Source organism: Umbelopsis ramanniana (genome assembly GCF_025399195.1).
Source record: "Umbelopsis ramanniana AG unplaced genomic scaffold K450scaffold_16, whole genome shotgun sequence".
Lineage (NCBI taxonomy): Eukaryota > Fungi > Mucoromycota > Umbelopsidomycetes > Umbelopsidales > Umbelopsidaceae > Umbelopsis > Umbelopsis ramanniana.
In genome coordinates this window covers 82,622-108,815 of record NW_026252102.1, presented here as the reverse complement: position 1 = coordinate 108,815, position 26,194 = coordinate 82,622, and the positions used below count along the sequence as shown (strand labels likewise).

The 26,194-nt window shown below is 42.7% G+C and overlaps 12 protein-coding genes across 12 annotated transcripts; 7 read left to right on the top strand and 5 right to left on the bottom strand.

Annotated features, from left to right (window-relative positions):
- Positions 1–51: 51 nt before the first annotated feature.
- Positions 52–1,554, bottom strand: K450DRAFT_233429 (uncharacterized protein). Its single transcript, XM_051587754.1, has 3 exons — positions 977–1,554; positions 500–787; positions 52–433 (listed from the first exon to the last, which is right to left on the bottom strand). Exons 1-3 carry the CDS (start codon positions 1,525–1,527, stop codon positions 235–237), a joined length of 1,038 nt encoding a protein of 345 aa, XP_051446175.1. The 5' UTR covers positions 1,528–1,554; the 3' UTR covers positions 52–234.
- A 306-nt stretch (positions 1,555–1,860) lies between these two features.
- K450DRAFT_233425 (uncharacterized protein) lies at positions 1,861–3,118 on the top strand. Its single transcript, XM_051587753.1, has 3 exons — positions 1,861–2,199; positions 2,276–2,510; positions 2,584–3,118. Exons 1-3 carry the CDS (start codon positions 1,877–1,879, stop codon positions 2,998–3,000), a joined length of 975 nt encoding a protein of 324 aa, XP_051446174.1. The 5' UTR covers positions 1,861–1,876; the 3' UTR covers positions 3,001–3,118.
- K450DRAFT_233423 (uncharacterized protein) lies at positions 3,022–3,830 on the bottom strand. Its single transcript, XM_051587752.1, has 2 exons — positions 3,281–3,830; positions 3,022–3,089 (listed from the first exon to the last, which is right to left on the bottom strand). Exons 1-2 carry the CDS (start codon positions 3,765–3,767, stop codon positions 3,043–3,045), a joined length of 534 nt encoding a protein of 177 aa, XP_051446173.1. The 5' UTR covers positions 3,768–3,830; the 3' UTR covers positions 3,022–3,042.
- A 20-nt stretch (positions 3,831–3,850) lies between these two features.
- K450DRAFT_233421 (uncharacterized protein) lies at positions 3,851–4,340 on the top strand. Its single transcript, XM_051587751.1, has one exon. The coding sequence runs from the start codon at positions 4,059–4,061 to the stop codon at positions 4,209–4,211; it is 153 nt and encodes a 50-aa protein (XP_051446172.1). The 5' UTR covers positions 3,851–4,058; the 3' UTR covers positions 4,212–4,340.
- Positions 4,341–6,719: 2,379 nt separating this feature from the next.
- Positions 6,720–7,152, top strand: K450DRAFT_233416 (uncharacterized protein; the record flags this gene model as incomplete). The annotated part of the gene is made up of 1 exon (XM_051587750.1): positions 6,720–7,152. A coding segment is annotated over one exon (256 nt), but the record flags the coding sequence as incomplete, so codon positions are not given.
- A 743-nt stretch (positions 7,153–7,895) lies between these two features.
- Positions 7,896–9,337, bottom strand: K450DRAFT_233413 (uncharacterized protein). Its single transcript, XM_051587749.1, has 3 exons — positions 8,695–9,337; positions 8,332–8,608; positions 7,896–8,262 (listed from the first exon to the last, which is right to left on the bottom strand). The coding sequence occupies exons 1-3, from the start codon at positions 9,267–9,269 to the stop codon at positions 8,149–8,151; spliced, it is 966 nt and encodes a 321-aa protein (XP_051446170.1). The 5' UTR covers positions 9,270–9,337; the 3' UTR covers positions 7,896–8,148.
- A 2,667-nt stretch (positions 9,338–12,004) lies between these two features.
- On the top strand, positions 12,005–14,520 carry K450DRAFT_233400 (uncharacterized protein). The gene is made up of 13 exons (XM_051587748.1): positions 12,005–12,164; positions 12,229–12,333; positions 12,441–12,560; positions 12,633–12,824; positions 12,896–13,004; positions 13,077–13,145; positions 13,209–13,292; positions 13,376–13,571; positions 13,647–13,777; positions 13,860–13,907; positions 13,970–14,048; positions 14,120–14,240; positions 14,309–14,520. The coding sequence occupies exons 1-13, from the start codon at positions 12,055–12,057 to the stop codon at positions 14,370–14,372; spliced, it is 1,428 nt and encodes a 475-aa protein (XP_051446169.1). The 5' UTR covers positions 12,005–12,054; the 3' UTR covers positions 14,373–14,520.
- Positions 14,521–15,261: 741 nt separating this feature from the next.
- Positions 15,262–16,362, top strand: K450DRAFT_233396 (uncharacterized protein). The gene is made up of 3 exons (XM_051587747.1): positions 15,262–15,591; positions 15,704–16,207; positions 16,335–16,362. The coding sequence occupies exons 1-2, from the start codon at positions 15,366–15,368 to the stop codon at positions 16,093–16,095; spliced, it is 618 nt and encodes a 205-aa protein (XP_051446168.1). The 5' UTR covers positions 15,262–15,365; the 3' UTR covers positions 16,096–16,207; positions 16,335–16,362.
- Positions 16,363–19,396: 3,034 nt separating this feature from the next.
- K450DRAFT_233390 (uncharacterized protein) lies at positions 19,397–20,738 on the top strand. The gene is made up of 2 exons (XM_051587746.1): positions 19,397–19,868; positions 19,943–20,738. Exons 1-2 carry the CDS (start codon positions 19,550–19,552, stop codon positions 20,347–20,349), a joined length of 726 nt encoding a protein of 241 aa, XP_051446167.1. The 5' UTR covers positions 19,397–19,549; the 3' UTR covers positions 20,350–20,738.
- A 147-nt stretch (positions 20,739–20,885) lies between these two features.
- K450DRAFT_233389 (uncharacterized protein) lies at positions 20,886–21,940 on the bottom strand. The gene is made up of 2 exons (XM_051587745.1): positions 21,643–21,940; positions 20,886–21,556 (listed from the first exon to the last, which is right to left on the bottom strand). Exons 1-2 carry the CDS (start codon positions 21,783–21,785, stop codon positions 20,920–20,922), a joined length of 780 nt encoding a protein of 259 aa, XP_051446166.1. The 5' UTR covers positions 21,786–21,940; the 3' UTR covers positions 20,886–20,919.
- K450DRAFT_233386 (uncharacterized protein) lies at positions 21,844–22,974 on the bottom strand. Its single transcript, XM_051587744.1, has one exon. The coding sequence runs from the start codon at positions 22,843–22,845 to the stop codon at positions 22,096–22,098; it is 750 nt and encodes a 249-aa protein (XP_051446165.1). The 5' UTR covers positions 22,846–22,974; the 3' UTR covers positions 21,844–22,095.
- Positions 22,975–23,710: 736 nt separating this feature from the next.
- K450DRAFT_233380 (uncharacterized protein) lies at positions 23,711–25,794 on the top strand. The gene is made up of 5 exons (XM_051587743.1): positions 23,711–23,742; positions 23,827–24,705; positions 24,773–24,887; positions 24,963–24,982; positions 25,067–25,794. Exons 2-5 carry the CDS (start codon positions 23,871–23,873, stop codon positions 25,765–25,767), a joined length of 1,671 nt encoding a protein of 556 aa, XP_051446164.1. The 5' UTR covers positions 23,711–23,742; positions 23,827–23,870; the 3' UTR covers positions 25,768–25,794.
- Positions 25,795–26,194: the final 400 nt, after the last annotated feature.

The window sequence follows — 26,194 nt, the reverse complement described above, 5'->3', positions numbered from 1 at the left end:
GGTTTACATCATTGATGCAAAGTACTGATCAATTCGAAAGTGATGGATGGATAGTATTTATCATTGTTCTTTTGAGTTTATTATACAGTGGTGTATTTCCAGAGAAGAAAAATGACCAAAGAAAAGGATATACAGTTTGTTCCAAAAGATGGTGGACAGGGAATGAGAAAAAAATTGTTATATGTGAGAGGTGTATAAAATGATATAAAATCAAAATGTTTGCTTGTGTCTGTGTTAACACAAAATGGTAATGGCAATGGCTACAAATGCAAGTGCAGCAGCCGTATTAAGTGCCACTTCATCAAAAGAGTCAGTACCGCTGCTGCTGGTGGTTCCGTTAACGCTCTTCTGATTGTTGCTTCCATCTCCCAACGTCTTTGGCGTGTAATTGATATTATTCAGCTTGTCTATCACCTGAAAAGTTGTACCCGACCTGCAGAAGTAACCTATCAGCAACATATTGATAGGTATTCGAGACCGTACAACCCTCTCAACTTACTCGTAAAAATCGATTTCAATAAAGTTCGGTGGACGATGGAAGATATTTGTGCAGTTATCTGCGTGGTTTTGGAGCGTTTGGCCGTTGGTGTTATTGGCAAGAGAAGGCTGTGGAAGGTCAACGGGCAAGGACCCAATTTTCAAGGAACCATACAAGAAGTGGTTCATGACGTACATCATCTCGTCTGCATTAGAGGGATCCTGCGGACGATCGATTTGACAGTTGAATTGATTGTCATTGTGATTTTCGTAAGGCGTTTCAAAGATGTAACTGAATTGATCATGTAGCCTACGATTGTTGAATCCCAATTAATAGATGTTTGTAGGTTAATGCTATTGTTCTCTTCTCTTCTACATGTACCCAGAAGCGTGCCCCGCGAAAACACAACAACTGCCGCCAGCTCAACCATGTCCGATCAAAGATCCGACAGATTTCACGAATGATAGCTCCCCAAGTGGAAAGGAAAAGGTAACTTACCATGGTACTTGAGTCTGGTCGGCTCCAACGTCCATATAATTAACAAGTCGTTTACCAGAACTAATCATGTCCGATAAGGTCGGCCAGGTCAGATTATTGGCGGGCTGGACATAAAGGAGATCCATGATTCCTGAGACTTGTTGATACTCGGCCTGCAGATCAGTCGCTTTAAAGTTGCCAAGATTGTTCCACATGATGCTGACAACTTCATTAGGATTGTCTTTGAGCCATGAGGCAATGGTGTTCAATGTATTATGAGCAGGCCCGGCATCCAGTATGGCGCAGGCACTGTGACAAAGCTCGACACCAGTGTAATTTTGAAATTTCAAGGCTGAGAGCTTTAGACCACGAATACCATCCTTCAATTGCGTGTTTACGTCGTAATGCTGATTTTGCGCAACGTTAGGCATGGATGCATAAGAGTTGTGGGTGGTCAAATACGACACTTGGTTGTATGGCTTGCTACACAATGAAGCATCGCCATTGCAAACCTGCTGCGCTATAGCCACAGTGACAATAGCAAGTACCCCTCCTAATACATGCAGCAACATGGGAGAAGAGAAAGAAAGAAGGAACTGGTCTTACCAGTGTATGCAAAAATAAAATAAAATTTGGTATGACTTAATATTCTAGGTTCAAATTTTCAATCTGCTAACTTTGGATTCGACACAATGGACCATCGGACATTGTAACGAACGAAAGGGACCAACAGGACTGAGAGTTAAAGGCATGTTTGGTTTCATGACACTCAGCCAACCATAACCTATTGGACGTTGTGACCGGAATTGCCTCATCGGACAATAAAGAGGTTTGAGTTTTTGCAATGATCAGTTACTAAATACTTATAACTGTTCGTTTCTTCTTAAAGTTTCACCCTTCTGTCTCTTCCACTTTTACTTTATGCTTAATTCTCTCTTGATAGTCAGTCTATCCTTACTATGTTGGAAGACAGCAGCCGACAATCCCTACCAAGGTTGTGACTGTGGATTTGTCAATGAAAACGGCTTGTTCACCAACTACTGGATAAGCGACTTTGCAAATTACTCTAACGATATTCACCGAGACAAAGAATTTTATGTTGCCAACTACACCATCGAGGCGAAGTACCCTGGTACATTCCCCAGAAGCTTTGATCCAAATAACGTTAACGTTATTAACAATGCCTTACAACTTGCCGTGACGATTGGCGACGATCCTCAGTGTGGCGCAATTGGCACCAAACGGTAAGTGTATCTAATCAGCCGAGCCGATTCGAAAAGCAGTCTGTTAAAAGTCTCACAATTTACTCTGAATGTGTAGGCAAGATATTTTTTATGGTAGCTTTCGAGCATATATCAAAACAACGAATGTGCCGGGAACTGTGTCAGCATTCTTTTTGTACGGGAATGACAGCGAAATAGATATGGAGACTCTAAGTGCTTTGAATCCGCCGGAAACGTATTTTGCGATACATCCAGGATTAACCGATGCCCAATCTGGTAGAGCGTCGGCACTCACTCACACTAATTATATGTTGAACTACACACCCTCGGAGGTAAAACAAGCGTCCACATCAGATTTCAACTGTCCTCTCACCTTAGTATACTAATGAAGTGATGTCTCCACAGGAATATCATGAGTATCGCTTTGATTGGATTCCCGGTCTAGCTATTTTTTATATTGACGGAAAGGAAGCCAATCGGCTTTATACCAATATTCCGACTGTGCCAGGCCGTATTCTGGTAAATCACTGGACGGATGGCAATGCCAACTTTTCACAAGGACCACCAAAACAGAACGCATTCATGGACGTTCAGAACATCACTCTATTTTTCAACGTTTCATCTAACGACTCTTCAGCTAATAACATGGCTTGTCAGACAAGCCATCAAGCCTGCTCCATTGACGTAACAACCGCAGAAAGCATGCCTACGCCATCTCCTTCAGTATCCCAATCTGGGGCTGTGTCCTTGCAGAGTTCGATTGCTCTACTCTCCCTACCGGCCACGTTGATCGCTGCTATACTTTGCCATTACTTTATATAGAGTCGTGTACACCGCATCGTGGTTGATTTTAATATATGTTGTTCAACGATATAGCAAACTGTCTATGAGGAATTTAGAGAAAAAATGTTCTGTATGTACAAATTGGTAAAATGTGAGGAGGGGTTATCTTAAATTAGTGGTGAAAATGGGTGGCCATTGTTTGTTCCCTCGAGTGAGAAGGGGTGAGTGGGGTTTCTTGAATTTTCTATGTTTCTTCATACTGCCAACCTTCGCCTTTAGGCATTCCTCCATTGCTCCTCACTAGTGCTTGGACCCTTACCTTTTCGGCTAGAACTGGTCACAGACGGACGACTGACCAATGACGAACCCAATGACGAACCCAAATGCACAACAAGCATTCTCAAACGCTCGAGGGCATTGTCATTCTGGTTGGAATGTGGACGTGGCGAAGGTGGGCAATTCAACCATTGAGCAAATTCCGAATCAGCCAACGCAGATTCATACATATCCTCCCGGAATTCGTCTATATCTTGAGGTTGTTGTGGACTGTCATCAACCACTCGACGTTCAGACTCGTAGAACCGGGGTAAAAATGCCTCGAGTAACGAGTCTAGCTGGTACCAGGAAGACGACGACGCTGAAGGTTTGGTAAACATGGTTGTGTGCCTTTGATGGAAAATGGAATCAGAAGCTATGGAGATACACAAATTAAAGGGGAAGAAAACAATGATGTTAACGAAAATTTCCCAATTTGAACCTAGAAAAAAAAAATCAGCCTGACAAAGAGACATGTGAAGCCGCGACATCCCGACGAACGGAAGCGGGGAGGAGATAGAAAATCATTACTAGTTGATATATATATCATGCGCACAACATAAAATGGACTAATACGAAGTGCCAAAAATATAATTCATAAACTGTATTCTAGTTTTTGCCAAAGCAAAGTGACGCTCGACCGATTTCAGATCATGTAAAGAAAAAAGATGTCGACAATTCATTTATGAGCCTGAAATGAAACCCCGCTGGAGATCGTAAATTTGCCACTTCAAAACTTGCGGTTATTTTTCCTTCCGCATCCTTGTAAGTATGTGGCTGAGATGCATGCCTTGACTTACGTTCACGTTAAAACCATGCCACCAATTGGCCATCTGGACTTCTCAACAGCGAACGTCTTTGTGCTTGCTATTGACACCGGTATAGGATCGACGAGGCGGTGGCGGAGAGTGTACTATAAGCGCCAAGGTCCTTGAGCAAAATGCGCAACAACACTTGATGAATGCTCAGGAAAAGTAAAACGAAGAGCCTTTATATACAACTATACGCCCTGCTACAGGTGGGAGAACAGACGATCACCAGAATGCATATGGGGTAAAATACGCTGCATTGGGTTTTAGTCATCTCACCGAAGGTCAGACTCGGCTCTGGCGGCAGCAGGCGAAAGAAATTCTCAGCTTGCTTTTGTAGATCTAGCTAAAAGTATCAATAAACAAAGAACATACATTTTAATACTCGTAGTAGCAAATTCATCACGGACCATTTGGTAGAATCATAACTCATTTCACATGGGGTCATCAAGATCAACACCGGCCAGTAGCACGCGATCTCCGCTGTCAACGGCAATCTGCATTTGCAGATCAGGGAATCACAGAAGGTTGTTTATCATACTTTAAGGCAGCTGTTTGCCTATCCAAGTTTCTTAAGGTGCTTCAAAACTATATAGTTGTTTTCCACCTTCTATACTTTATATAAAGTAGTGAGCCGTAAATCAAGCTTCCCCTTTACCTCTGATTCCTTTACGCAAGGTGCATTGTCTGTATGCTTAACAACTATGGCCATTAGAGCGCATACACGGAACTGCTGTACCTTTGAGCGACTAAGAGCACATAAATGGTCCGCTATGAACGAATTTGCGCCCTTAAAGCTTACTAAACACGCTCCTTAGCTCGAAAACAACTCTAACTACCCCGCATCCTTGATACACAAGGTCTGTGCGCACTGCCACTCTGTTACACCGACTTTCTTTCAAGCTGTGACATGTCTATTTCTCTGCTTCCTCTTCCCTTCGGAGCTTTAGAAAATAACTAGTACTATGGCAGTATGCAGACAAGAGTGGGGTACGATATGAGAGTCAAATGGAGTCTGTGGTGAGGCTGGGGGTCGAGGAAATGGCGATTTTGTTCGTAAAAATGATGGTCATGATCATGTCATTTTCAGTATATTTTGAGTATGGTCTCCTGGTCCAGTGGTCAAGGCGACTTCCATATTCTGAGGTTGTTGTTCGGTCCCGGGTTCGATTCTCGCCGTATGGCGGGTTTCTGATTCGGCGTCTGAGCTTCAACCAAGGAATATAGGGAGCCGCCCATGGCCACTACCGGGAGGCCGACTCACCCTTTGTGCCAAGAAACTATCGTGACAATGAGCTCTTTTGCGAACATAGTCGCCATTTTCTCGACCCTTAAACCTCCACATTACCTTCTCTCTTCATAGTTTTCTTCCAAAAACGTTTTCACGTGATCATTCTTTCTAGCAAGCGGTTGCCGGTCACCTGCTACCTCTTGTCGCAAAGGACATTCACTTTAACCAATGTCTCTGTGCATATTGCCTCATGTCTGAGGCTGTTTTAACATAGCGTTCAGAGCTGAGGGCAGAAAATGTGAACTCCTCTCATTCATTCACTTCTCGAGACGCGCATTCATGTAGGGTCACTTACAATTCTGCTGCGGTTCTTGAGGACAATAGCTCAAAGTTTGGGAAAATGTAGTTGCACAGTTAGTTGTTACTTTCTCTTTGGTCAAGCCCAGCGTTCGAGAAGGTAGTGGTTTAGCCCCTGAAGCAAACTCCTGTTTAAAGTGATATCGGACGTCATGTTGCTACTCGTGCACTCCAGCTTCATTGTTGCCTGGATGACCGCAAATATCATATGATATCAGCATCAAATCACAGTCCCAACCACACGTTTCTTCTCATATCAAGTCTTGTCATCCTGCTTCAGCCTTTAGAATGAACTGCATTGAATTGACGGAGCCAACGCCAAACACGATTACTTTTTTTGGATGATCGACTGATTTTCATATATGTTAAGTTTTATATTGCCATGCTTTATCAGTAGTATTTGACCACTGATCCTTTTTTTCGACGTAGGACACTTTCACTCAGTGCACAGCGTTGGCCTGGTAACGTTGGTTGACAGGACACATTAGTCGGATACACAACAATCAGACATTACTAGCGGGCAGCGTGTAGCTCTTTCAGGCAACTCTCAAGGGTAACCGCATGAAGGCTGTATGCGCATGACCGTAACAGTCAAGAGGGCAACAGAACGAGAGCGAAGCTGGTGTGCGTGGCGAGGAAGTGTTTAGTGAAACCAGTTTGACATACGTCTGGATCATGAGAACAAAAAGCCTTTGTTGACACTTTCAGTGCTCAAAAGTCATTGGATAGCTAAAATGAAAATTGGCGCGAATGCGACAACTTGCATCTCGGGGTTGATGGTTCTGTTTCGGCCCACAGTAATATATGGTAGGACTTGTCGGAACGGAAAAGCGACCGAGAGCATAGCTTATCTCAAAATAACAGAGGGCAAATGAAAGATGCTGCGACCAGGTATATGCATTTTCGAATTCATAACAAGAATTACGTTACTCAGTAGTCGATTTTAAAGAAAGAAAACGAAAATGAAATAAAATTGGAGGGTCTGAACTATCAAATACTATCAAATACTGGCAAGGTTTCCAGTCTGTAACTTGCAATATTTTGGTCATGAGTGAATGGACTAGTAGGCGCTTACCAACACCCTGTGTACTACATTCCCGAGATCAACCGAGTGTCTCATGGCGCAAAATCTGTGATAACAGCCATAACGCCGTGGGGTTGAAGCCGTATCAGTCGAAACACGGGTTTCGTGTTTTTTCAAACCGACTTGTGTCTCACAGACTTCAAAGGAGAAATTATTGGCAGCATTTATGCAATCAATTCAGTCCAGCTTGCCTCGCTTCAATACTGGATTTTTTTTAGATTCAATTCGCGCTGTGGTATACTATATTCAAGCCTACGCTTCTTATTTTCCACCATGACTCAACTTGATTCTCACATTGCTGATTCAGCAACTTTGGACATCTCACTTGAGGACAGCTGACAGTCAAAGTACAGCCAAGATTTCCTTTCTAGGAAATGTAGGAGGTACAAGTACGAACCTGGAGTTTAACGGACAAGGCATAGATAGAAACGTATGAGGAAAAGTAATTTATGTACAATTCAGAGGTCAATGAAGTTCTGATATAATGTCATATATGTTGTAGGTACAGCTGTGATGAGAAATATTGATAAATGCGTGTGTGTGTTGTGGGGGCTCCAGATACATCCATCCTTCTTAGCTCGAAGAGGCCGAAGTGTTGGTTGACCCGCTGGACAGAGGTTGCAATAAAAAGAATGGACGATAATCTCCAACCGTTCTGCCAGACCAAGCACTATAATCGTCTTCTCGCATTTCAGACTGATACAACAAGGAGGGATTGTGCTCTGGAATATGGATTGGTGGTGGTTTATGATTTCTCTTAAGTGGGGATGTGATAACACCTCGCAATGGGCCTTGGTAAGTGGATTTTACGTGATCTGAGTACAGAATGATAGGCTCACACGACGGTTCTAACGTTGAACCTGGAAATCTTTGTAGGGTCAGCATTTGTTTGTGAACGTAAGGAGAGGAGAGAAGGGGTGGGGGACACGGCGCTGGAGATAATTTTTTTGATTTCAATTGTAAGAGTGATCGGAACCGGGAGTTGTTGGAATTTTCAAATCTCACATGTTGATTTCGGATTGGAGGCAGCCAGTAAGCCGTGAGAAAAAATCTACAACATAAATTTCCTACCAGTCAGCATCGAAACCCCATTGGATCAAACCGGCGATAATTGACAGGCCTGACATATGAATGACGGAAAAGCTTGGGATATTTGTTTAGTTCAATAGATGAAATACCTCCATGAACGAAGGGGGAGAATATCTTACAATAAAGCCATTTAGACTTGGAAAATAAAATAAGAGGTAGGAAAAGACAAATTACGATATATGCGGGACAGACAGGCAAGAGAAAAAAAATTTGGAAATAGAGAAGCAACAATGGAATGTGCGGGATGATTAAGCTACTTTTGATGAATTTGGTATTGCATGGCTGAGAAAAGCTTGCTTGGTTTATGCGTCATGAATTCGCTGAACTCGTCCACAATCTACCAAATGCTGTCCACGGTACTTAATTAAGTACTCTCCATTTTCTCTGCAAGTGACGGTCTTGTTGACGGGACATCCCTATTGAAACAAAGTAAAGAGTCAATTGGCTGTTGAAAAATTAATGATACTAATTTTGCCTCTAATTACCTTGCCACTGTTAGAACACTTGTAATAAACGCTACGTCTCCCACTCTTATGAGTCGTATTGCCATTATTTTTCCAGAAGTAATCATCTAAATAGGGGAACTCGCGGGTTTCAACGATCTTGGTGATGGCCTGCATCTCTCTACGCTTGCGTTGCTTTTTGCTTTGACTCGATTCATGTCCGTCCTCATCTCGGTCTTCAGGGTTGGAATAAGGTGGTGAAAGAGGATGACGCTGAAGTCCAGCTCCAGATCCAGCTCCATGAGCAGGTGGTGAATATCTAAGTATGAGCGCAAGCATGTTTAGAAAAAATGTCAACCAACTTGAAAAAAAAATTCTCTCGGAAAAGAGTAGATGAAGTCTAACCTTGATGACTGAGAAGCAAATGATGACCTTCGTTCATCTAGCGTATTCAAAATAGATCCTCGACGAACAGGTCCTATAGAGTCACTACTTTGAACACGAGCTCGTATTGGCACAGCCCGAGGGTGAACATAAGGGAAATCTGCTGAATGGCGAGACTTGACAGCAGTTTCTTCAACTTCAGCTTCATTAGGTGGTGTGGGTTGCTGTTGTTGTTGAAGTAAAAGGTCGATTTCTTTGGCTCGCAGTTTAGCTTCCTCTGCACGTCGCTTATCTTCTTCTACTTTACTAGACAGAATCAGCTTAAGCAGTTCAGGGTGTTGTTGATATTGGGAGATGATTTCCTGAAGATCATATGATGCTGGATTGTTATTATTGCTGTGAGCGTTATTGGGCGCACTTCGTACAGTGGAAATAGCAGGTTGATATCGTAGCTGTGAAGGAGGGGAAGGGAGAGGCTCCAGTGGTCGCTGCTGTTGTTGTGGCTGTGGTTGCTGTTGTGGAGGCATCATAGGATGTCTGGGGTAAACACCTGAGTCTCGAGCATTAGACTGGGGATACCTTACTAGATCGTTCATCTGAAAGAAGCAAAGAAAAATGAAGTAGAGGAAGAGAAGATGATATTTTAAAAAGTAAAAAAAAAAAGAGAGAAAGAAGAAAAATTTCCCGGCAGGTAAATCAGTTTCCCAGGGCCTTATATCATGTGTGAAATTACAAATTTTCCCTTCCTACCCCGGCTGCCCCGCTTTTGCTGGGACTGCGGGGAACTCCGCTTTTCCGTCCATCCACTGAGAGTCATTTTCATATGTTGCTCACGGGAGAATGAGCGGGAGCACAATTTCTTCCCATTAGAGTTTCCGGCGGTAAAAAGTCGCCCTATCATGATTGCTTCGTTTTATTTGGTGCAGTGAAGAAGACGTAAGTGAAGTACTAGAATAAAAGGAATATAAAAAAGTTTTGCAACCCTGAATCAAAGAAAGAGTCACTCCTTCCCTCTTTCCACCTTCATTAAAGCAAAGCGGCAAAGAGGTCCGCTGGTGATTTCCCAGCCACACAATCCAGGCGCGGCTTGGGGATGTGTAAGCTAAAATGAAAGAACGTACGAATTTCGCCCCAGATATATATCTTCTAGCGAAGCCATCTATATTATTTTCTGTAGCTATCTTATCCTGCCAACCCTCGCTAACGACAGATATTTCTAAGGAAAATATTAGTAAAGCTTGGGAAAGGCAGCAATCCAGGCATTGGAGAAATCCTATAACGATTTACCCAGCATATTGACAAGTTAAGACTTAGCTTGATCCGTATTGCATCTTACATCACAAACTTTTTTAAAATTTGTTCAAACCTTCGTCTCGTAGTGTAAGCAGAGTCGGGAAGGTCGGGTGTTGTTTGATTTTTTGCCCGCCGATATCGAAAGTGTATTTTCATAACGCCCAAACGGACACTAGGAGTTGAAAGGGGCAGGTGAAAGTGGAAGTGCGTGTGTGAAATCATATGTTTTGATTCCTTATCAACCCTATGGTGTGGACAAAAAACCTATGCACCCCCATATCGCAAAATGAACAAAAAGGTGCCAGACTTGATCGCTACTTGGTCCCGTCAGTTATATTGAGACCGTAATACCGCCTTGGTAAAGGAACATGGTATAAAATAAACAATGTAACTGGCAGTGATAGTAGTCATATGCGAAAAACTCAATGTGTGTATGTCTAGCTAACATGATCACCCAAAGTAGGAAAACGTTTCCAAATTGCTCTGAAACGACATTATGAAATGGGGTTTGTCCCCGTAGCAGTCTGGCGGTGTCTGGAATTTTAGTGGTTGGTATTTTTTTTTTCTTAGAGAGGAAGTACCTTGACTTCCACCAATCAACACCATGCCTTTTGCGGGCAGCAATGTCGCATACACATAATGTATTCCAAGAGTGTCTGAACTAAAAAAATTTTTCAAATTTGCCTCATTTAATACTGGTTACCGATTGTGAAAAGCTCTCCACAAAAAATAATAATTGTGGAGTCAGAAACCAATGCAATAAACCAGCTGTGGCAAAGATTCATTTCTAGACGTGCAGTTTCTGAGTCAGGCACTCTATTTTGAAACACGAACAAGTGTCCGACAGTTTGTGCCCAGCAGCCAAACAATCTCACGGTTCTAGAGACTATACGAACTGAACTGAAAGAGAGTATATAGACGATGAAAGCAGCACACCGGGTATCGAGTATTATACATGGATTCGCATTGAAGACTCGTTTTTGTTTGGACGAACATAAATTAAGCTTGTACTAAAAGTCAAACAAGGAATAGACAAAATAAACTTGCATTGACGGCTATCTACGCTAGTGCCTTTCGCACGCTCGTTCCAATTAACAAGCCTAGCTTACGGCCACCAAAATTTCAACTTATATAGAAGGTGCATTATATAGTATGGCCGTTTACCGCCTCTGCTTCAGTGCAATAAATCTCCAGCCTGAAGCGTCCCTCAAATTCTGCGCATGAAATTCAGCCTTTGTCACAGCCGGTCCTCAACAATCTGAAGATGAACCTAGTTGACATGTCCTTACCGTTTCATGACATCCAGTACTACCAATGTGACTTTCAATGGTCCTCAAATAATCTTCATAGGAACCGCTCATAATATCATACGTTAAATCGAGAAAGAGGAGAACATAGTCGGGATTTTCGAATATTGTGGTAGCTATTGTAATTGGATCCGTGACCTGCACTCGGTTATTGGTGCACGCATCGATTGATGGGAAGGACGCATTTGTTTTCTCAGTTGTCAGATTACTTGGCGAAAATTTTTAACGGCCCATCCTTTTGAGACAATACGAACCCTAACGTTCGCCCTTTTGATCTTGGCAAGGCGGCCATCGCCTCGAGTATAGCCGCTATCTTTGTATGGAGCCACTCTGCCTTTAGTCATTGTGATTGCAAGTACCTAATCATTGGGCCGTGAGCCTTTGGCAGCGATAGTATAGGGTTAATATGTAGCTACTGCTCATGTTAAATTTCTGTCCGTGGCGCGCTCATTCAGTACTGCAGATCGTACCTTTTCCAAATGCAGGGTTTTTATAGCATGTTTGTACTGTTGTATTTGACAGGCCATTTTCATTTTATATCGTTGATATCTGCACCTTTTTGAACCGTGTATGCACATTCAGAATCCTAAACTCCATACCGATTTTATCACATTGTGACAATACCATGATTGCTATTACCTGTCAACCGCGTAGCCAAATTTCCCGCCAGACGGACAGGTCGATTTTTTTTTTTGGCAGTCTTTTGAAATTTTTAGGCTGCTGGATTATCCATCACTGCGGCTCAGTTCAACCGTTCATGCATGCCAACTTGCTGGTATAAATGTCGGTGATCAACTTCAAAACCAATATCTACGATTACCTAGAGACGCTTCCGATCTTCACCTTTCAACGACTATTCCAGAAACCAGCGACATGTCTTGCTATATTCCGGTGAGCTTGCTACCCAGTACCATGGTGCTCGTAATTACGATGCGCGTGCTAATGCATATTACAGACTGCTCCCAGCCATTGGCCGGCAGATCGTCATGTCCATTCTATATGTTGAGAACCCAATATCACTCAAGGATATCCAGAGCTGGGTATACAAGGATGGTCACAAGTAAGTCAGTTCCTTTGTCGTTCTGCGTGCCTTCATTCCCGTCCAACTGAATCCCAACCACCTGGAAAATCTAAATCACTCACGCACCTGCTTCCTTCGTCTTCCAGAAAATTGCAAGAAGCACTTCACAAACTATCAAAACTTCACATTCTAGAAGAGACTCCCGAAAAAGGTCTCATTGTAAATAGCACTTTTCGCTTAGAATTCAAAAACGCGTTATCCGGAGGGTAAGATATCCTTAATACTCTGACCTTTCACCTACTGTGTTTTGAATGCGAAAACTGAAACCTACGTTGTAGAGGTGAGCATCAGTCCTTTGGGTTACCATGCGCAACTGTAGACAAACATAAGGTGGACATTGCCTTCCTGGATCACTTTGCAAGTACACAATGGGAAGCCATTCTTCATTATATGGTAGGAACGACCATGACGAAACGTCCAAGTCGAGGAGTATTGAACCTTTTACAAAAAAGCGATCTAATGAACTCAACGTAAGTTTGGTCTCTCGATTAATCTACGCCTAATCACATCGCACCTTATTTACTCTCGGATTTTCATGTAGCGCCTCGGAATCCGGACTGCACATCACGAACAAAGGATTTCAATTTCTGCTACAAGATGTTAATACTCAAGTATGGGCCTTTTTATTGCAATATTTGGACATGGCAGAGGTAAGGAAACTTGGGTTCGAGCCAGTGGCATTGCTATTTTTTGCCGTTTACTGATGAAATTCTATCTACCAGATGCTGAAGATGGACCTTGTGGAGGTGTTGAATTTTTTGTTCCAATTGGGTTCTTTAGAGCTGGGCCAGGTAGGTTAATCTGTTATTAGTCATAGAACGCATAATGCCATCTTACATGTTATCGATTACTAGGATTATTCGGTTGAAACGTTAACGGAAACACAACAGCAGATGTTGGAGGATTTGGGCGATTATGGCATAGTATATCGACGAAAGGTATGCGTACCCAGTAACGGCAAGGTTACTGCCTTTATGCTTAGACGGCCCGTTGCTAATTGGTTCTCATTTGGTGAATATAGAAAGGATCACGGCGATTCTATCCTACACGACTTGCCACCACACTCACATCAGGAACGAGTGCATTAGTTACATCGTTGTCAAAGAAGGAAACAGGAACGGCTGCTTCTAGTGCAATGATAGCCGCAGCGGAGGAGTCCCATGATGAAGGCGGATTCTTGATCTTGGAGACGAATTATCGTGTATACGCCTATACAGGTTAGTGAGTTTATGATGGCACTTAGAGATCTATGCATGGTCGGTCACTGACTATGTTTACATTTCTTTATTCAGAGTCCCCTCTTCAAATTGCTGTTCTCAATCTGTTCATACAACTCAAGTCAAGGTTTCCAAACATGGTATCCGGCGTCATCACCCGAGAGAGTGTTCGCAATGCGTTTTTGAACGGTATAACAGCTGACCAGGTAACGTAGTGAAGAGTAGCTGCAGGTTTGGTTCATTCTGGCATGATGGAGCCCAAGTTAGCTGACCTTCCTATTTGCGTAGATCATATCATATCTTCAGACCCATGCACATCCACAAATGCGGAAACGAGTAAGTGCCAATTGCAATGTCGATGTTATGTGTTGATTAGATCTTGACCTAATACGCATTAGGCACCTCTATTGCCTTTGACTGTGGTCGATCAAATCCGGTTATGGGAAATGGAGCGAAATCGCGTAGAGGACAAAGCAGGTTAGTTGCGATCAGCATCGACCATCCATCAATGGTGTAAGGAAAACACAGCTAATTATGCGTCTTTTCAGCATATCTTTACAAGGATTTCAATGTGCAAGCTGATTTCGATGCCGCGGAAAAGTATGCCAAAGATCTCGATGTACTGCTTTGGTCCAATAGCAAACAGCGAAAGATGGTCATCGCTCAAGAGTAAGTGTGCCTTATCCACTTGTGGCCTCCATCTAATTTTTGGTACTGATGCTCAATTTTGCTTCCAGAGCGCACGAAACCTTGAGGACCTATATCAAGCGGCGGCTTGCAGGTAATCGAGATACTGGATAAACATGCTTCAAAAGAGGTGATAGAACTGAAAATGTCCTCACTGATCTATATTCTAATTGTAACTTCGTATGATTTTTTTGGCTGTTTTTCATGTATATGCATGGTATGGCATAAATTAAAAAAATAGTGTGAGAAAGTGGAAAACAAGTTAATTTTTGATGGAGTTCTTTAACATGTCGATGGTACCTGTGGATTTCAATGGAGACAAAGTCAGCATGTCTGTATTTAATTTGTTGCATTTTCATGGTAAATCGCTTGTCCCCATTGTGTTGGAAGAGCGGTCCGGTTTGTAAATCCGATTTCATCTGGTTTACATAGTCCCATTAATACATGAAATGATTGAAGTGTAAATGACTACTACAATTGCTTGAGAGTGACTAGTTGTACGAAAGAACGTAGTTTTTACACACAAGAAAAAGCTTATTTTTTTTCCAATGTGATATTTTGTCTCGTCGATCTTACTACTGAAAATCAAACATTTAGGGTCAAATCCAAAATAATTCAATAATCCCTCGTACTAAATTATCGACGACCCGAAATTGACGTTCTGATTTTGCTATGCGTTAATGGGCCATACAGCGTACCTTGCTCTGGAACCTTAATTATCAAATCCCATTAACCCTCGATGGCTCCATTGCTAAGGTCATGTGTCACACAAGCGTCGGCCGTTGTGATCGATAACCGCTCGAAATATGGGGTCAAAGGCAAGGCAGTGTCATGTCATGTCATGTCATGTCATGTCATGCAAGGTGATCACAGTCAAGATTTGTGGGTCATCTCGGGATACCAGTCGCTTTTTTTTTACCATGCTTTCAATGTGTAAACTCAAGCACTAGCATAAAGATAGGTACCCTTCCAACTTTTATTCTTTTTAACATTTTTTTTTTGTTTTTTTGTCATTTCACATTGTGTTGACCAACTACAAATTGGAATCCACACATCATGAAATAGTAGATATGCCTTCACCACACTATAAACGTCCAGCACTCTTACATGAGAATACTTTGGTCGGCGACGCAGAAAAAACCATTACTTTCTGTAAATACCATGAACCCGGGTGCACTCTGTCTTGCTGGACTCGCTATTGTCACCATGACTGTTGGCTTGGCCAATACTGGCACTATTGTGGACTTTCCTCCCGTTGTAATTGGCTCATGCCTAACTGTGGCATTTATATCGAATGTACTTGCTGGATTACTTGAGCTCCGTGCTGGTAACAGTAAGTCTACTTGTTTGGTTTATAGGCAGTTATTATTTGTTCATCGGACGTGATGTTCAACAGAGAAAGTCTTTGCATCTAATCGTCACACTCTACTTTGTCACCTCCATAGCATTCAGCGCGGTCTCGGACATATGTTATGGCTGTTATTTTCTCTCTTATGGTATCTTCTTGTTACCCGGAATGGGAGGTTATTCTGTTGAAGGGGAGAAAAGTGCTCAGGATCTCGGTATGGCTGAAGGTATCTTTTATCTTCCTTGGCTGATGTTTGCTGTACTCATGTTCCTTGGAACGCTACGTCAATCCCGCATAGCTCAACTGATCCATGGTCAGGTCTTTATGGTATTTTTCTTGGAAACCGTTGGCGCTTTTACTCAAATGGCGGTGCTGACCAAAATTAGTGGCTGGATATGTATCATCCTATCTCTCACTTGCTATTACACCACTGCTTCCTTTATTTACAATTCAAGTATAACACCTATTTCTCTTCCCATTGGGGTATGAGAAAAAGATGCATTGAAACAGAAAGACTTATGGTGCAATCCGTTCGAGAAATGTTTTTAAGTAAAGAAAATTAGATATGCCTAGGCCAAGAACATTAAAGAAAAAAAAAAAGGTATAAATATGAGATACATCCGTGATCCAGCCAATATAAAATTGTTTAGCAGATAACTGATGGTTTTTCTTCTTCTTCTTTTTTTCTTATTTACACGTTTTTCTTATGTACTTTTAAATATTTTCAGAAGGTAATAAATCATTTCTTAGTAACGGTCTAATGCTGAAGTATTTTATCGACGCAAAAACTGATAAATCTGCTGATGTAGCAGCTATTATCAATTTTTGGGTTTTTTTTGGGTGTTCTTGAGGTGGTCCAGACAGCATCGCATACATTACTGCTTTCTTTTCTCCTGGTTTTTTTTCTCTCCACAACGGTACCCAATCGTTAAGAATAGCTCTCAGCTCCCTCGTAGTTACGTGTGAACAAACTGACAGAGCTCTCGTCAACTTGAACCTCCGGTAAAAGGTCGCCGGGCTAATCGGCCATCAATTCGCAAAAATTATACAGGTGGTGCCGAAAGCAAAAGTAACGTCAAAAACCGTCTACAGAACGTATTGTAGTTTAAACAGAAAAACGCTAAACCGAGTCAATCGCTAGTACAATACTCTCTTCGTCATCCGTACACTATGATGGGACTCAGTCTTCTTAAAATAAATCGCTCACCATTTAAGATGACGCTGATGTTTTCACAGCCTCGCCGACAGTCTTGGCGTCATAGTCAGACGAAATTCAACGGGAGGTCAACTAGTATCCAGCATTAATTCGTATCATGTAATATACTATGTTGACAAAAGTTCCGAGATCAGAATACTGTAGTTCCACGTTCTTATCGCCATCATCAGACCACACATCCTTGTGCTCTTGGGAAACTCGCTGCAACTTGGGCACAGTATGGGCAATACGTAGCGTTTGAAACTCCGGACACTACGTCCGGATGACCTTCAAAGCATAGGGGAATTCATGCAAAGGTAAGGTATGTCATGTATTGATTGCAATGATTCAATTTGATTTCAATAGGTGTGTGTTGATTTTTAGGTGAAGTGCGAGCTAGTGACAGCCAAGTTTCAACACCATAGGGTACTCTTTGTGCGACCGGCGTTCAATTACGTTCACTTAAGCAGCAACGGATTAATGGCTCTCACTGTTGAGAGTTGCATTTTGCATTACGTGATGATATATACGTTTGGCTTGTGATGAAGGGTGCGCTTGAGAAAGCTGATTAACGCCTAGGTCGTTTCAGAAACACTACCGATTTCTCATGGTTCGGCCATCGACGAGAAGCGACAGGAATCCATCATGACGCTCTCAAACTTTACTGCCTCATAGCCTTAAACGCCATCTCTCTAAGGGACCTGCCACAGATCTAGTACCGTAAACTGTCAACAATGGACTACTGATCAAAAATGGTATTTTAAGAAACATCGCTGGGCTTCGTGTGCTTCCATTTGACAAAAAGCCTTTTAGTACGTTGTGGCCGGAAACTACCATATGCAAACACCTCCTGGGACCTTTGGGGGAGTTTCAGATCATGGTTCCCGTAATTCTAGTTGCCCAACGTATCCATCTGTTCCTTGACAGCGTCGGAATTTTTACCCAAGCCCAAAATCTCCATCTTTTAGTGGCACTAAACCATTATACCTTGGGGGTTACTTTGGTGGCGAATTAAGCCAAAATACACAGCTTGGTTGGTACGATTTGGTTTGGCAATATCCTTTTGTCCACTTTGCGCCGGCCTCCCCTTCCACCTAATAAGTAGAAATGAAAATAGTGCATGGCAGAATCCCGTAAATATAGAAATAAAAGATTTTTCAAAGATAGGTAGCGTCGAACTCACACGATGTGATGACGAGGCAGACTTTGAGATGTATAGATGAGACGATAAATGAATTTTCACGCCCTGAGAAAAATTGGGATGGATTGGACTTGGGGTTTGAGATAGTGGAGAGAGCTCGGACCATAGAGTAGTAAAAGCAGGTATTAAATTTGGCTGCTAGCTTCCCATTCTTGGGATCTCTTCCCCCAACATACAACTCAATGAGCCACGCCTTCTTATCGGAGTGTTCACAACTTTAATGATTGTCCTCCTCACCTGACCCTTACTTCCAAATTGGTCCCTTATGGTAAGCTCACACACGAAATGAATAAGGGTGGTACAATCTCATCAACATACAATATTGCAAAAGCAAATGAGTCGCCTATACATTGAAAGAATATTTGAGAAAACTCTCATTGTTTGGTTCATCGAACTATTTATTGCATAAACCAGACGGTATATCGATGGAGAAGAATCTGGTACATCTATCATGCCGCAGCTATTTTGGTGTTCTAGATGAGAAGGACATTCGATCGTTGTCTGACTTGTAAAATACCTGCTTTCCATTTCCATAATGGTGTGTGGATATGTGTGGCATCCAAGCTGATGTGACAGTTAGTTGGGGGGAAAGCCGCTAATAGGGTATATTACGCGATCTAGATAACTTTTGGGGGGGAAGGTTTCGGGCGGTCGCATTATTAGAATGAGACGAATGTGCTGACTACAAGCTGAAGGGATGGCAACTACACGCCATAGGGTCAAAATTCCGTATTGGAAGGGTGGTGGTTTGCTTAGCCAGCACTCGCAGCCATGGTATGGCATTTTCAGGTCAATCTCATAATGAGAACGATAAGCGCGGGGGTCCGGCATGAATATGGATGACAAAGACGATATCCTTATTTTGACATGTCTGTCGCGCACACATTCTGCGGCCCATTTTTTTACCTGTTGGCCCCAGTGGCGTTCAGTTTCTCTTGGATTTTTCGGAGTTTGATTTCCCCGCATTTTGGGAAATTAGCTGGTCCGATTGTACGGCCGTACTGGTAGCAATAGGCAGTCCTCCAAAAAATGCCCTAATACAACTTGTTGGCTGATAGAGTCGCTATGAGCAGAACCAAGTACTCCAGATGATCGAGAGGATCGTCGCTTTGAGCCGCCGTACTTGATAGGTCTTGGATGGGATTGGTGAGTCGGGGTTGATATGCTTACACGGTGTGGGGGAATTTTTGCATCCAGACTTGCGGGGAATCAAGCTAGGTCTTTCGAGCTAGAATGCCACATAAGCGCGGCACACACATACACAATACCATGATCATCGACCCTAAAAAAGTTTGTTCGTACGCCTTGTTACCAGAAATGTTAGCTCCGTTCAGAATGGTAATAGTAGAATCAGCAAAGTCTCACCCTTGAAGACGTAAACCTAACAACCTTCTTCTCCCAACTCAGACACATTCACAAAATATACACACGGTCGTACGTTGCTTTGGAAGAAAAGATTTTTATATAAATAGGCCAGTATTTCATTTCCCTAACTTACCTTCACTTCATAGTCTTTCTCTTCTCTCTCTCAATACCAACAACAGGAAATGTCTACCCATAGCACTGATAAGAACGAAGTTCACCATCATGAGTCCATCGCTATGCCCGAGACCGCATATGACGGACAAGTTCGTGTTCACAACAGACATATTACCAATGAGCCCAACCCAAAGACACAGCCTTTTGACCCTATTGCCAACCCTGCTCCTCTTGGTTTGGCAGCATTCGCCACTTCTTCTTTGATTCTCGGTCTCATTAACGCTGGTGTTCTTGTTACTTTCCCAACCATGGCTGTTGGTATCACCCTTGGATATGGTGCTATTGGTCAGTTGATTGCTGGTCTTGCTGAGATGAGACTTGGAAACAGTAAGTAGACATGGGATGTATGTTAAACGCGCGGGGTATTTTTTGCAGCGGTTGCTAACATTTGCTTGTAATAGCTTTCGGTGCTACTTCGTTCATTTCTTATTCTTGCTTCTTCTTCTCATATGGTATTATGCTCCAGCCTCAGTCTGGATTTTTGGCCGACGCTGCAGCAGGCGGTCTTCAAAATGTTGAGTGGGCTGTCGGTTTGTTCCAACTTCCATGGGCTATCTTCTCTCTTTTGATGTTCATCGGTACCTTGAGACAACCCATGGTTATGCGAGTCATCCTTGGTCAAGTCTTCTTGACCTTCTTCTTCGGTATGCTTGGTGGATTCCTTATGAACCCCGTTCTTACCAAAGTTGGTGGTTGGTTCTCAGTCACCTTGGCCATTACTGCCTGGTATGGTATGGCCGCTATGCTGTATACTCCTGAGAATACCTACTTTACCCTTCCCATTGGTGTCCTTCACAAGGAAGAGTAAGTGGTTGTCTGCGACAATCCACATCGATAAAAAAAATAATCAAATTCGTTCTTTTTATCGAATCCTGTTCGTGTTATTTCCCCTCCGTTTTGTAAGATATATTATCCCGTATAACATTTAAATCTCCAAATAATATTCAACCTTTTCGTCCATGCAATCCATATTATGTTGTGTTGTGTTGTGTTGTGTTGTGTGGTAGTTGGAATTGTGCGGTACAGAGAAGTAGATGTTGAGAGTCTGTCGTACATGGGTTGTTGTCGAATAAGGATTTAGTTTTTGCCGAGGTTGGCATGCTATGAGCCACCCAATGGGTTTATGCTATGGATATGGTCAGATGTAGACAGGCTCAAAATGAAGAGAGTAGAAATAGATTCATGATGGAAGTTATAAAGCTAACATTTATGTTGATCAAGTGTGGGGGAACAATGGGTATTTATATATGTTGGTTCATGCGCTGAGTAATAGGCAACAGCTTGCGGAGTTGACCAGAATTTCTTCTTGATCAGCGAAATGACTGAGTTACACTTATGCATTCTGAGTTATTAATTCTCTTGAAAAGGCAAGAGAAAGCTACGCTTGGAAAACAGACTGAACACTGGGTCGTGAAGAAACGGATTTAAAATAAGCCGCCAAATCAGATCTTCCGTCAAACACGGCGTCCCCTTTCACCATCTTCAGGCGATGAAGCAACGGAAAAACATGGATATCTGCCAAAGTAAACTGGTTGCCCAATAGGTATTCCTTGCTTGCTTGCTCCTTCAGTCTATGGTTAAGTTTGTTTAAGAATTCAACAGCGTTTTGCCACTCGACTTGATGTTTCGCGTAGAGAGGGCCTGCCTTTTCTGGATGGGAATAGGCTCCCAAGAGGAATTCGTTCTGCTGGAGTCTGCCTAAATAATATTCCTTGTACTCCAATGTGCTTTTCTGGTAATTTTTTAAGCTGTGGATGCGAGCTTCAAGAAAACCTGTTGCAAACGCCTTCTTCTGCTGAAGCTCAGCCTCGTTTGCTGGCGTGATTGTCAAAAAGTTGGCATCAACAGCATGAGCTTCCTGAATAATCTGATGTACAGTTTCAGCGTGCTCTGCTGGTAACAGATCGATGCCGTCGTACTCCTTGTTCAGAAATTCACAAATGTCCGTTGAGTCATCGAGCACTTTCTCCGAGTTTTCGTGCTTTAACGCTGGCACTGTGCCGTTAGCGTTCAAACTAATAATTTGCCATATTTAGCCAGACGACCCATTAATAATGTAAACGCAGCCTCCCCTCAATGTCAAATATCTTTCAATACTCACGCAAGGTATTCTGGAGAGAAGTTTTGTCCTGCAGCAATCTGGATTTCCTCAACCTTAATATCCTTGATGCCTTTTTCGGCTATAGTTAGACGCGGCGGTCCAGGCCATAGCGCATCTTTGCTGGAATATAGAACTTGGGCCATTCTTCAGTTTTCTTTTTTTGACAGTAGTTGGAAGTGTGTGGTTCGTAGAAGTAAAACGCGCTCCCTATAAATAAAAAACAAAATCCATGCGCGCCCTCGTAAGGCAACGTAAGCATTATCGTGACATACCACCTAACACTTCGATCGATGTAGCGGTCATCCAAATTGTCGGTAAACAGACAGCTATGTAACAGTCCCGATGTCCGAACTGCCTCAACAATTGTGCTTACAAACGATGAAGGCTACCAATACATTTCGTGTTGGTTGATCATGTTGCGTGATAATGAATGTTTATTACAAAATGCATATGTTACATGTCCGTCTTTCTCCTCTTGAACGGCACCTTCTTGTGGTCCTTGGTGGCATTTCGCTTTCTGCGCTTTTCCAAGATCTTGTCCACATTTTTGTCTCCCAGTTGCTTGAACTTGTCTATGAGTTCTAATTTCTTCTGATCTGACTTCTTGAGGTAGAATGGCTGCTTTCCTTCCTTGACCAACTCTTGTTCTGTACGCTTGCGTTCTCTCTTGATAGACTGCTTCCTCTTGGCTTCGGTATTGGCCGTTCGTTGTGATACCATGCGCATCAGTATATTTTGTAACTTGAGCTTCTCTTCTGGATCTTTTTCCTTGAGCATTTGTGCCTTGAGCATCTGCTCTTCGTCCTGTTTATATTTGTCCAAAAAGCCATATGATTTTTCAAACAAATCTTGGTTCAGTTTGCCTGACATTTGGTCAAATCGGGGATCCCGACGCTTGGCTGCTGGCGTTTCAACCACATCTCTGTATCGACCGACAGCTCGTTTTGAGCTCATTTCCATTGGTCGATTTTTTGCATCTCGTTTCATTGAATCTCTCTTCTTGGGTGTTCTTTCTCCTTTTGTTCCTTTTATCACCGTATCACCATTTGTATTCTCTGGTTTCGTTTGTTCTGGTTCTGCACCGGATCGTCTAAAGTTCTTGTGGAACTCCTTCATGCCGACTTTGCTCTGAATTTCAGCCAGCTTTTCGAATGATACATGGGCAAGACCTAAAGAATGAAATCTGCTTGTTAGGTCAACCATTCAATCGTGAACCTAGTATCCCGATTTACATACTTCGTTTGAGTTCTTGTAAATCTGGCTTTGTAGGTTGATCATCGTCTTCCTCATCGTCTCCTTCTTCATAATCTTCCTCTTGGCTGTCCTCCTCTTCCTCTACGTTGTCGTCAGACGCCGAAACCTTGTTCATACCATTAATGTCAGGCCCATTGATACACCGATGTACTACATTTCCGAACATTACCTCTTCTTCACCATTATCGAACGCATTGAATGCCGATTCATATTCTTCTTCGTCTGAAGATTGTTGGTATACCTTGCTTTTTCCAGCAGCAAGTCTTGCCATTATGACTACTTTGTGGAATGTAGGACCTTGATCGAGAAAAAAAAAAAAATTGAAACAAAAAGTTTTGCCTGCTGAAATTAAAATATTTGCAGGTCGAATTTTGCTTTGTTGAAAATTGGCAGGTAACATACTTACATTCGAAAGCATATCGGATGCAATTGCGAACGGCTGGATACATTTGTAAAAGAAATTTTGGCTGTATGCCTTTTTGATAGATAGTCCATTATGTTATCGTACACTCTTCGGATACCTTGGCAGAGTATTGAGTTGTCGGAAGGGGTTGTCCATTGTCTGTTCGTCACCATGCACCTGATATATTGAGCCATGCATCTGTCATGGGTCAATCCTATTCTTTCGTTCTCTGATGGATATTACCTCATAGACTTCTGCATCCTCTTTTGCTTACTCCAGCAGATGCTTTTGTGTACGGAGGAGCACAGCGCAAATGTCATGTCATTTTGCAGTCACACCACCAATTCGGCAATGACCATCAAAAAAAGTTGTTTTCAATTAGCGCATCGACCCATCGGCACTTTTGATTCGTTTCAGGTCCGGCCGGTTTTTGACCTTCAAGTTACATTCCATGTCTTTTGCTCAACGCTGGGCATCATGCCTGCCAAAACTTCAGGCAGGAAGCGTCTCGGCCTATAGACCAGCAGTACATTCCTTCACATCGCCGAGAATCTTTCGCAACAGCAGCACAATGACCTTTCCTCCATCGCAAAAACGTCCCCTTGCTCGCCGATTGCTCAAACCTCTCAGTATAACGGCATCAACAGCTCTTATAGGAACTGTATTGTATTACAATCATGAACCTTCTAGACACTTTATGTGCGCTATTGAGCGGTGTGGACGTGCCGGGCTGGTCGGTGTCAGAGTTGCCATAAACTACAAGCTAATGCTATCGAAAACATACAAAGATTCTGAAGAAGAGGCAAGAGCTAAATCCAATTGTCATACAACAAGCGCCAACCTGGTCCTCAAAGCGTTGCAGAAGAGTGGTGGAATTTATATCAAATTGGGTCAGCATGTGTCTGCCATGGTCTATATTCTTCCACCTGAATGGACTTCGACTATGGCCGTTTTGCAAGACAAGTGCCCACCTACACCCTATCAAGAGATTGAAGAGCTGTTCCAAAATGATATGGGAACATCTTTAGACGATCTGTTCTCGGAGTTCGACCCTGTGCCGATCGGTGTTGCGTCGCTAGCCCAGGTCCATAGAGCTAGACTTCGTTCAACGGGTGAGGAAGTGGCAGTCAAAATGCAGCACCCATTCCTGGATGAATTCTGCAAAATCGATATGGATACCGTCAGCTTCATTTTGTCTACCATCAAGCGCGTATTCCCTGAATTTGGTTTTGAATGGCTGAGCGAAGAAATGAATGAGAGTTTACCCCAAGAGCTCAATTTCGTCTTTGAGGCAAGCAATGCAAACAAAGTGCGAGAGAACTTTAAAGAGCTCATTGAGACGAAGAAAACCGCATTGATCATTCCAAAAATTGTTTGGGCGCACCGACGAATCCTATGCATGGAGTGTTAGTATTACCCTACTTCAAACAATTATTCGAGCATCATTTTTTAACCTTTTAAATTTCAAAACAGTCATCCGCGGACAACGCATTGACAATTTAGCGTATATGGAGGAGCATAGCATCGACTCGAATAGAGTTTCAATAGAGCTGACTAGGATCTTTTCAGAAATGATATACAATCACGGGTAAGTCATTATGTTCGATGTTAGAGTACGATGTGTCTCGTATTAATCATGAACATTTGGTTCCGTCATGTTTAGCTTTGTTCATTGTGACCCTCGTAAGTAAACAGCAATATCTGTCAGCGGTCTCAACCTCGTCATCGCTTTTTTTGACACATTTTTCGTTCATGTCTAATATCTAGATCCCGGCAACGTCCTTATACGACCAGCTAAGAAATCCCGTTTTGGCACGGGACTCAACTTCGAAATCGTTCTATTAGACCATGGATTATATCGTACTTTGGACGACCAATTGAGAACGGATTATGCACATCTTTGGACTTCCTTGATTCGTGGTAATGAGGAGGATATTAAAAAGTACTCACTTAGAGTAGGCGGTACCAGTGCGCACAAGCTTTTTGCTTCGGTTATGACTGGACGCTCATGGGACACCGTCAATACCCAGGATTTATCGACAGAACGGTCACAAACTGAGCTCGAGAAGATGACAGAGGGAGCGTTCGAACTACTGATCGACATTGCCGGTCTTTTGGCTAATATGCCACGCATTGTCCTACTTCTTCTCAAAACCAATGACTTGCTTCGAAGCGTCGATGAAGTGCTTCGAACTGACCAGGATTATAGCATGACTTACGTCGTTATGGGTCGCTATTGCGCCAAAGCTGTGTGGGACGATATTCGCTCGACCCTGTTGGACAAAATTCGTCACTACGGCTTAAGCATTAAGCTTGCAAAGGAGCTTATCAGCGCGTGGTACGAGTTTGAGTCTCTTGAAATTATGCTTTGGCTCTATCAGACGAAGAGCCTTTGGATGGATCGCATTAAGCATTTCAAGTCCCCTACCATCCTCCCTAGCGATCAAACATACCAACAACACCTCTAGAAGTAATCACAATCTTGCAAAACATTATACTACAAATTACTCCCTTAGACATCTCTATTGTACTTTTTTTTCTCTCTCTCCCTTCTCGATAAGAAGCTTAATGATACACCTAGATGTATCCTGTACCTGTTCAGATACTACCACATAGATCGTGGAATAGACAACGTAAACTAGACCTATTTTTGTAAAGCAAATGCCAAAAAGTCCATACGATGAGATGACAGGTGTTTTGACTGAAGGACGCAACGTCCTATTGCAAAAGCGGCCACCACTTTCGAACGGAAGCGTTGGGCAGGCATTTTTGAATTCCGATGGTATAAAAATCTGAATGTGATTGCCGGCTGCTGCAACTCACGTCCACACCTCGTGAGCCTTTTGATTGCACCTTTTGTAAGTTCTTTACACATCTTGGCCGAGAACTTTTTTA

Bases quoted from the DNA above. Each gene is read 5' to 3' on its own strand.
- K450DRAFT_233429 (XM_051587754.1), bottom strand. From the start codon at position 1,527: ATGTTGCTGCATGTATTAGGAGGGGTACTTGCTATTGTCACTGTGGCT. The intron at 788-976 runs GTAAGTTACCTT...CAACAATCGTAG, and splicing joins GACCAGACTCAAGTACCATG to GCTACATGATCAATTCAGTT. The intron at 434-499 runs GTAAGTTGAGAG...TTACTTCTGCAG, and splicing joins ATTGAAATCGATTTTTACGA to GTCGGGTACAACTTTTCAGG.
- K450DRAFT_233425 (XM_051587753.1), top strand. From the start codon at position 1,877: ATGCTTAATTCTCTCTTGATAGTCAGTCTATCCTTACTATGTTGGAAG. The intron at 2,200-2,275 runs GTAAGTGTATCT...CTGAATGTGTAG, and splicing joins GGCGCAATTGGCACCAAACG to GCAAGATATTTTTTATGGTA. The intron at 2,511-2,583 runs GTAAAACAAGCG...ATGTCTCCACAG, and splicing joins TGAACTACACACCCTCGGAG to GAATATCATGAGTATCGCTT.
- K450DRAFT_233423 (XM_051587752.1), bottom strand. From the start codon at position 3,767: ATGTCGCGGCTTCACATGTCTCTTTGTCAGGCTGATTTTTTTTTTCTA. The intron at 3,090-3,280 runs GTAAGGGTCCAA...TTGTACATACAG, and splicing joins GACCAGTTCTAGCCGAAAAG to AACATTTTTTCTCTAAATTC.
- K450DRAFT_233421 (XM_051587751.1), top strand. From the start codon at position 4,059: ATGCATGCCTTGACTTACGTTCACGTTAAAACCATGCCACCAATTGGC.
- K450DRAFT_233413 (XM_051587749.1), bottom strand. From the start codon at position 9,269: ATGAACGATCTAGTAAGGTATCCCCAGTCTAATGCTCGAGACTCAGGT. The intron at 8,609-8,694 runs GTTAGACTTCAT...GCTCATACTTAG, and splicing joins TTTGCTTCTCAGTCATCAAG to ATATTCACCACCTGCTCATG. The intron at 8,263-8,331 runs GTAATTAGAGGC...TTGTTTCAATAG, and splicing joins AGTGTTCTAACAGTGGCAAG to GGATGTCCCGTCAACAAGAC.
- K450DRAFT_233400 (XM_051587748.1), top strand. From the start codon at position 12,055: ATGTCGGTGATCAACTTCAAAACCAATATCTACGATTACCTAGAGACG. The intron at 12,165-12,228 runs GTGAGCTTGCTA...TGCATATTACAG, and splicing joins ACATGTCTTGCTATATTCCG to ACTGCTCCCAGCCATTGGCC. The intron at 13,572-13,646 runs GTTAGTGAGTTT...TTCTTTATTCAG, and splicing joins TCGTGTATACGCCTATACAG to AGTCCCCTCTTCAAATTGCT.
- K450DRAFT_233396 (XM_051587747.1), top strand. From the start codon at position 15,366: ATGAGAATACTTTGGTCGGCGACGCAGAAAAAACCATTACTTTCTGTA. The intron at 15,592-15,703 runs GTAAGTCTACTT...TCACCTCCATAG, and splicing joins TGAGCTCCGTGCTGGTAACA to CATTCAGCGCGGTCTCGGAC.
- K450DRAFT_233390 (XM_051587746.1), top strand. From the start codon at position 19,550: ATGTCTACCCATAGCACTGATAAGAACGAAGTTCACCATCATGAGTCC. The intron at 19,869-19,942 runs GTAAGTAGACAT...TGCTTGTAATAG, and splicing joins TGAGATGAGACTTGGAAACA to CTTTCGGTGCTACTTCGTTC.
- K450DRAFT_233389 (XM_051587745.1), bottom strand. From the start codon at position 21,785: ATGGCCCAAGTTCTATATTCCAGCAAAGATGCGCTATGGCCTGGACCG. The intron at 21,557-21,642 runs GTGAGTATTGAA...GCAAATTATTAG, and splicing joins TTCTCTCCAGAATACCTTGC to TTTGAACGCTAACGGCACAG.
- K450DRAFT_233386 (XM_051587744.1), bottom strand. From the start codon at position 22,845: ATGGTTGACCTAACAAGCAGATTTCATTCTTTAGGTCTTGCCCATGTA.
- K450DRAFT_233380 (XM_051587743.1), top strand. From the start codon at position 23,871: ATGACCTTTCCTCCATCGCAAAAACGTCCCCTTGCTCGCCGATTGCTC. The intron at 24,706-24,772 runs GTTAGTATTACC...ATTTCAAAACAG, and splicing joins ACGAATCCTATGCATGGAGT to TCATCCGCGGACAACGCATT. The intron at 24,983-25,066 runs GTAAGTAAACAG...TCTAATATCTAG, and splicing joins CTTTGTTCATTGTGACCCTC to ATCCCGGCAACGTCCTTATA.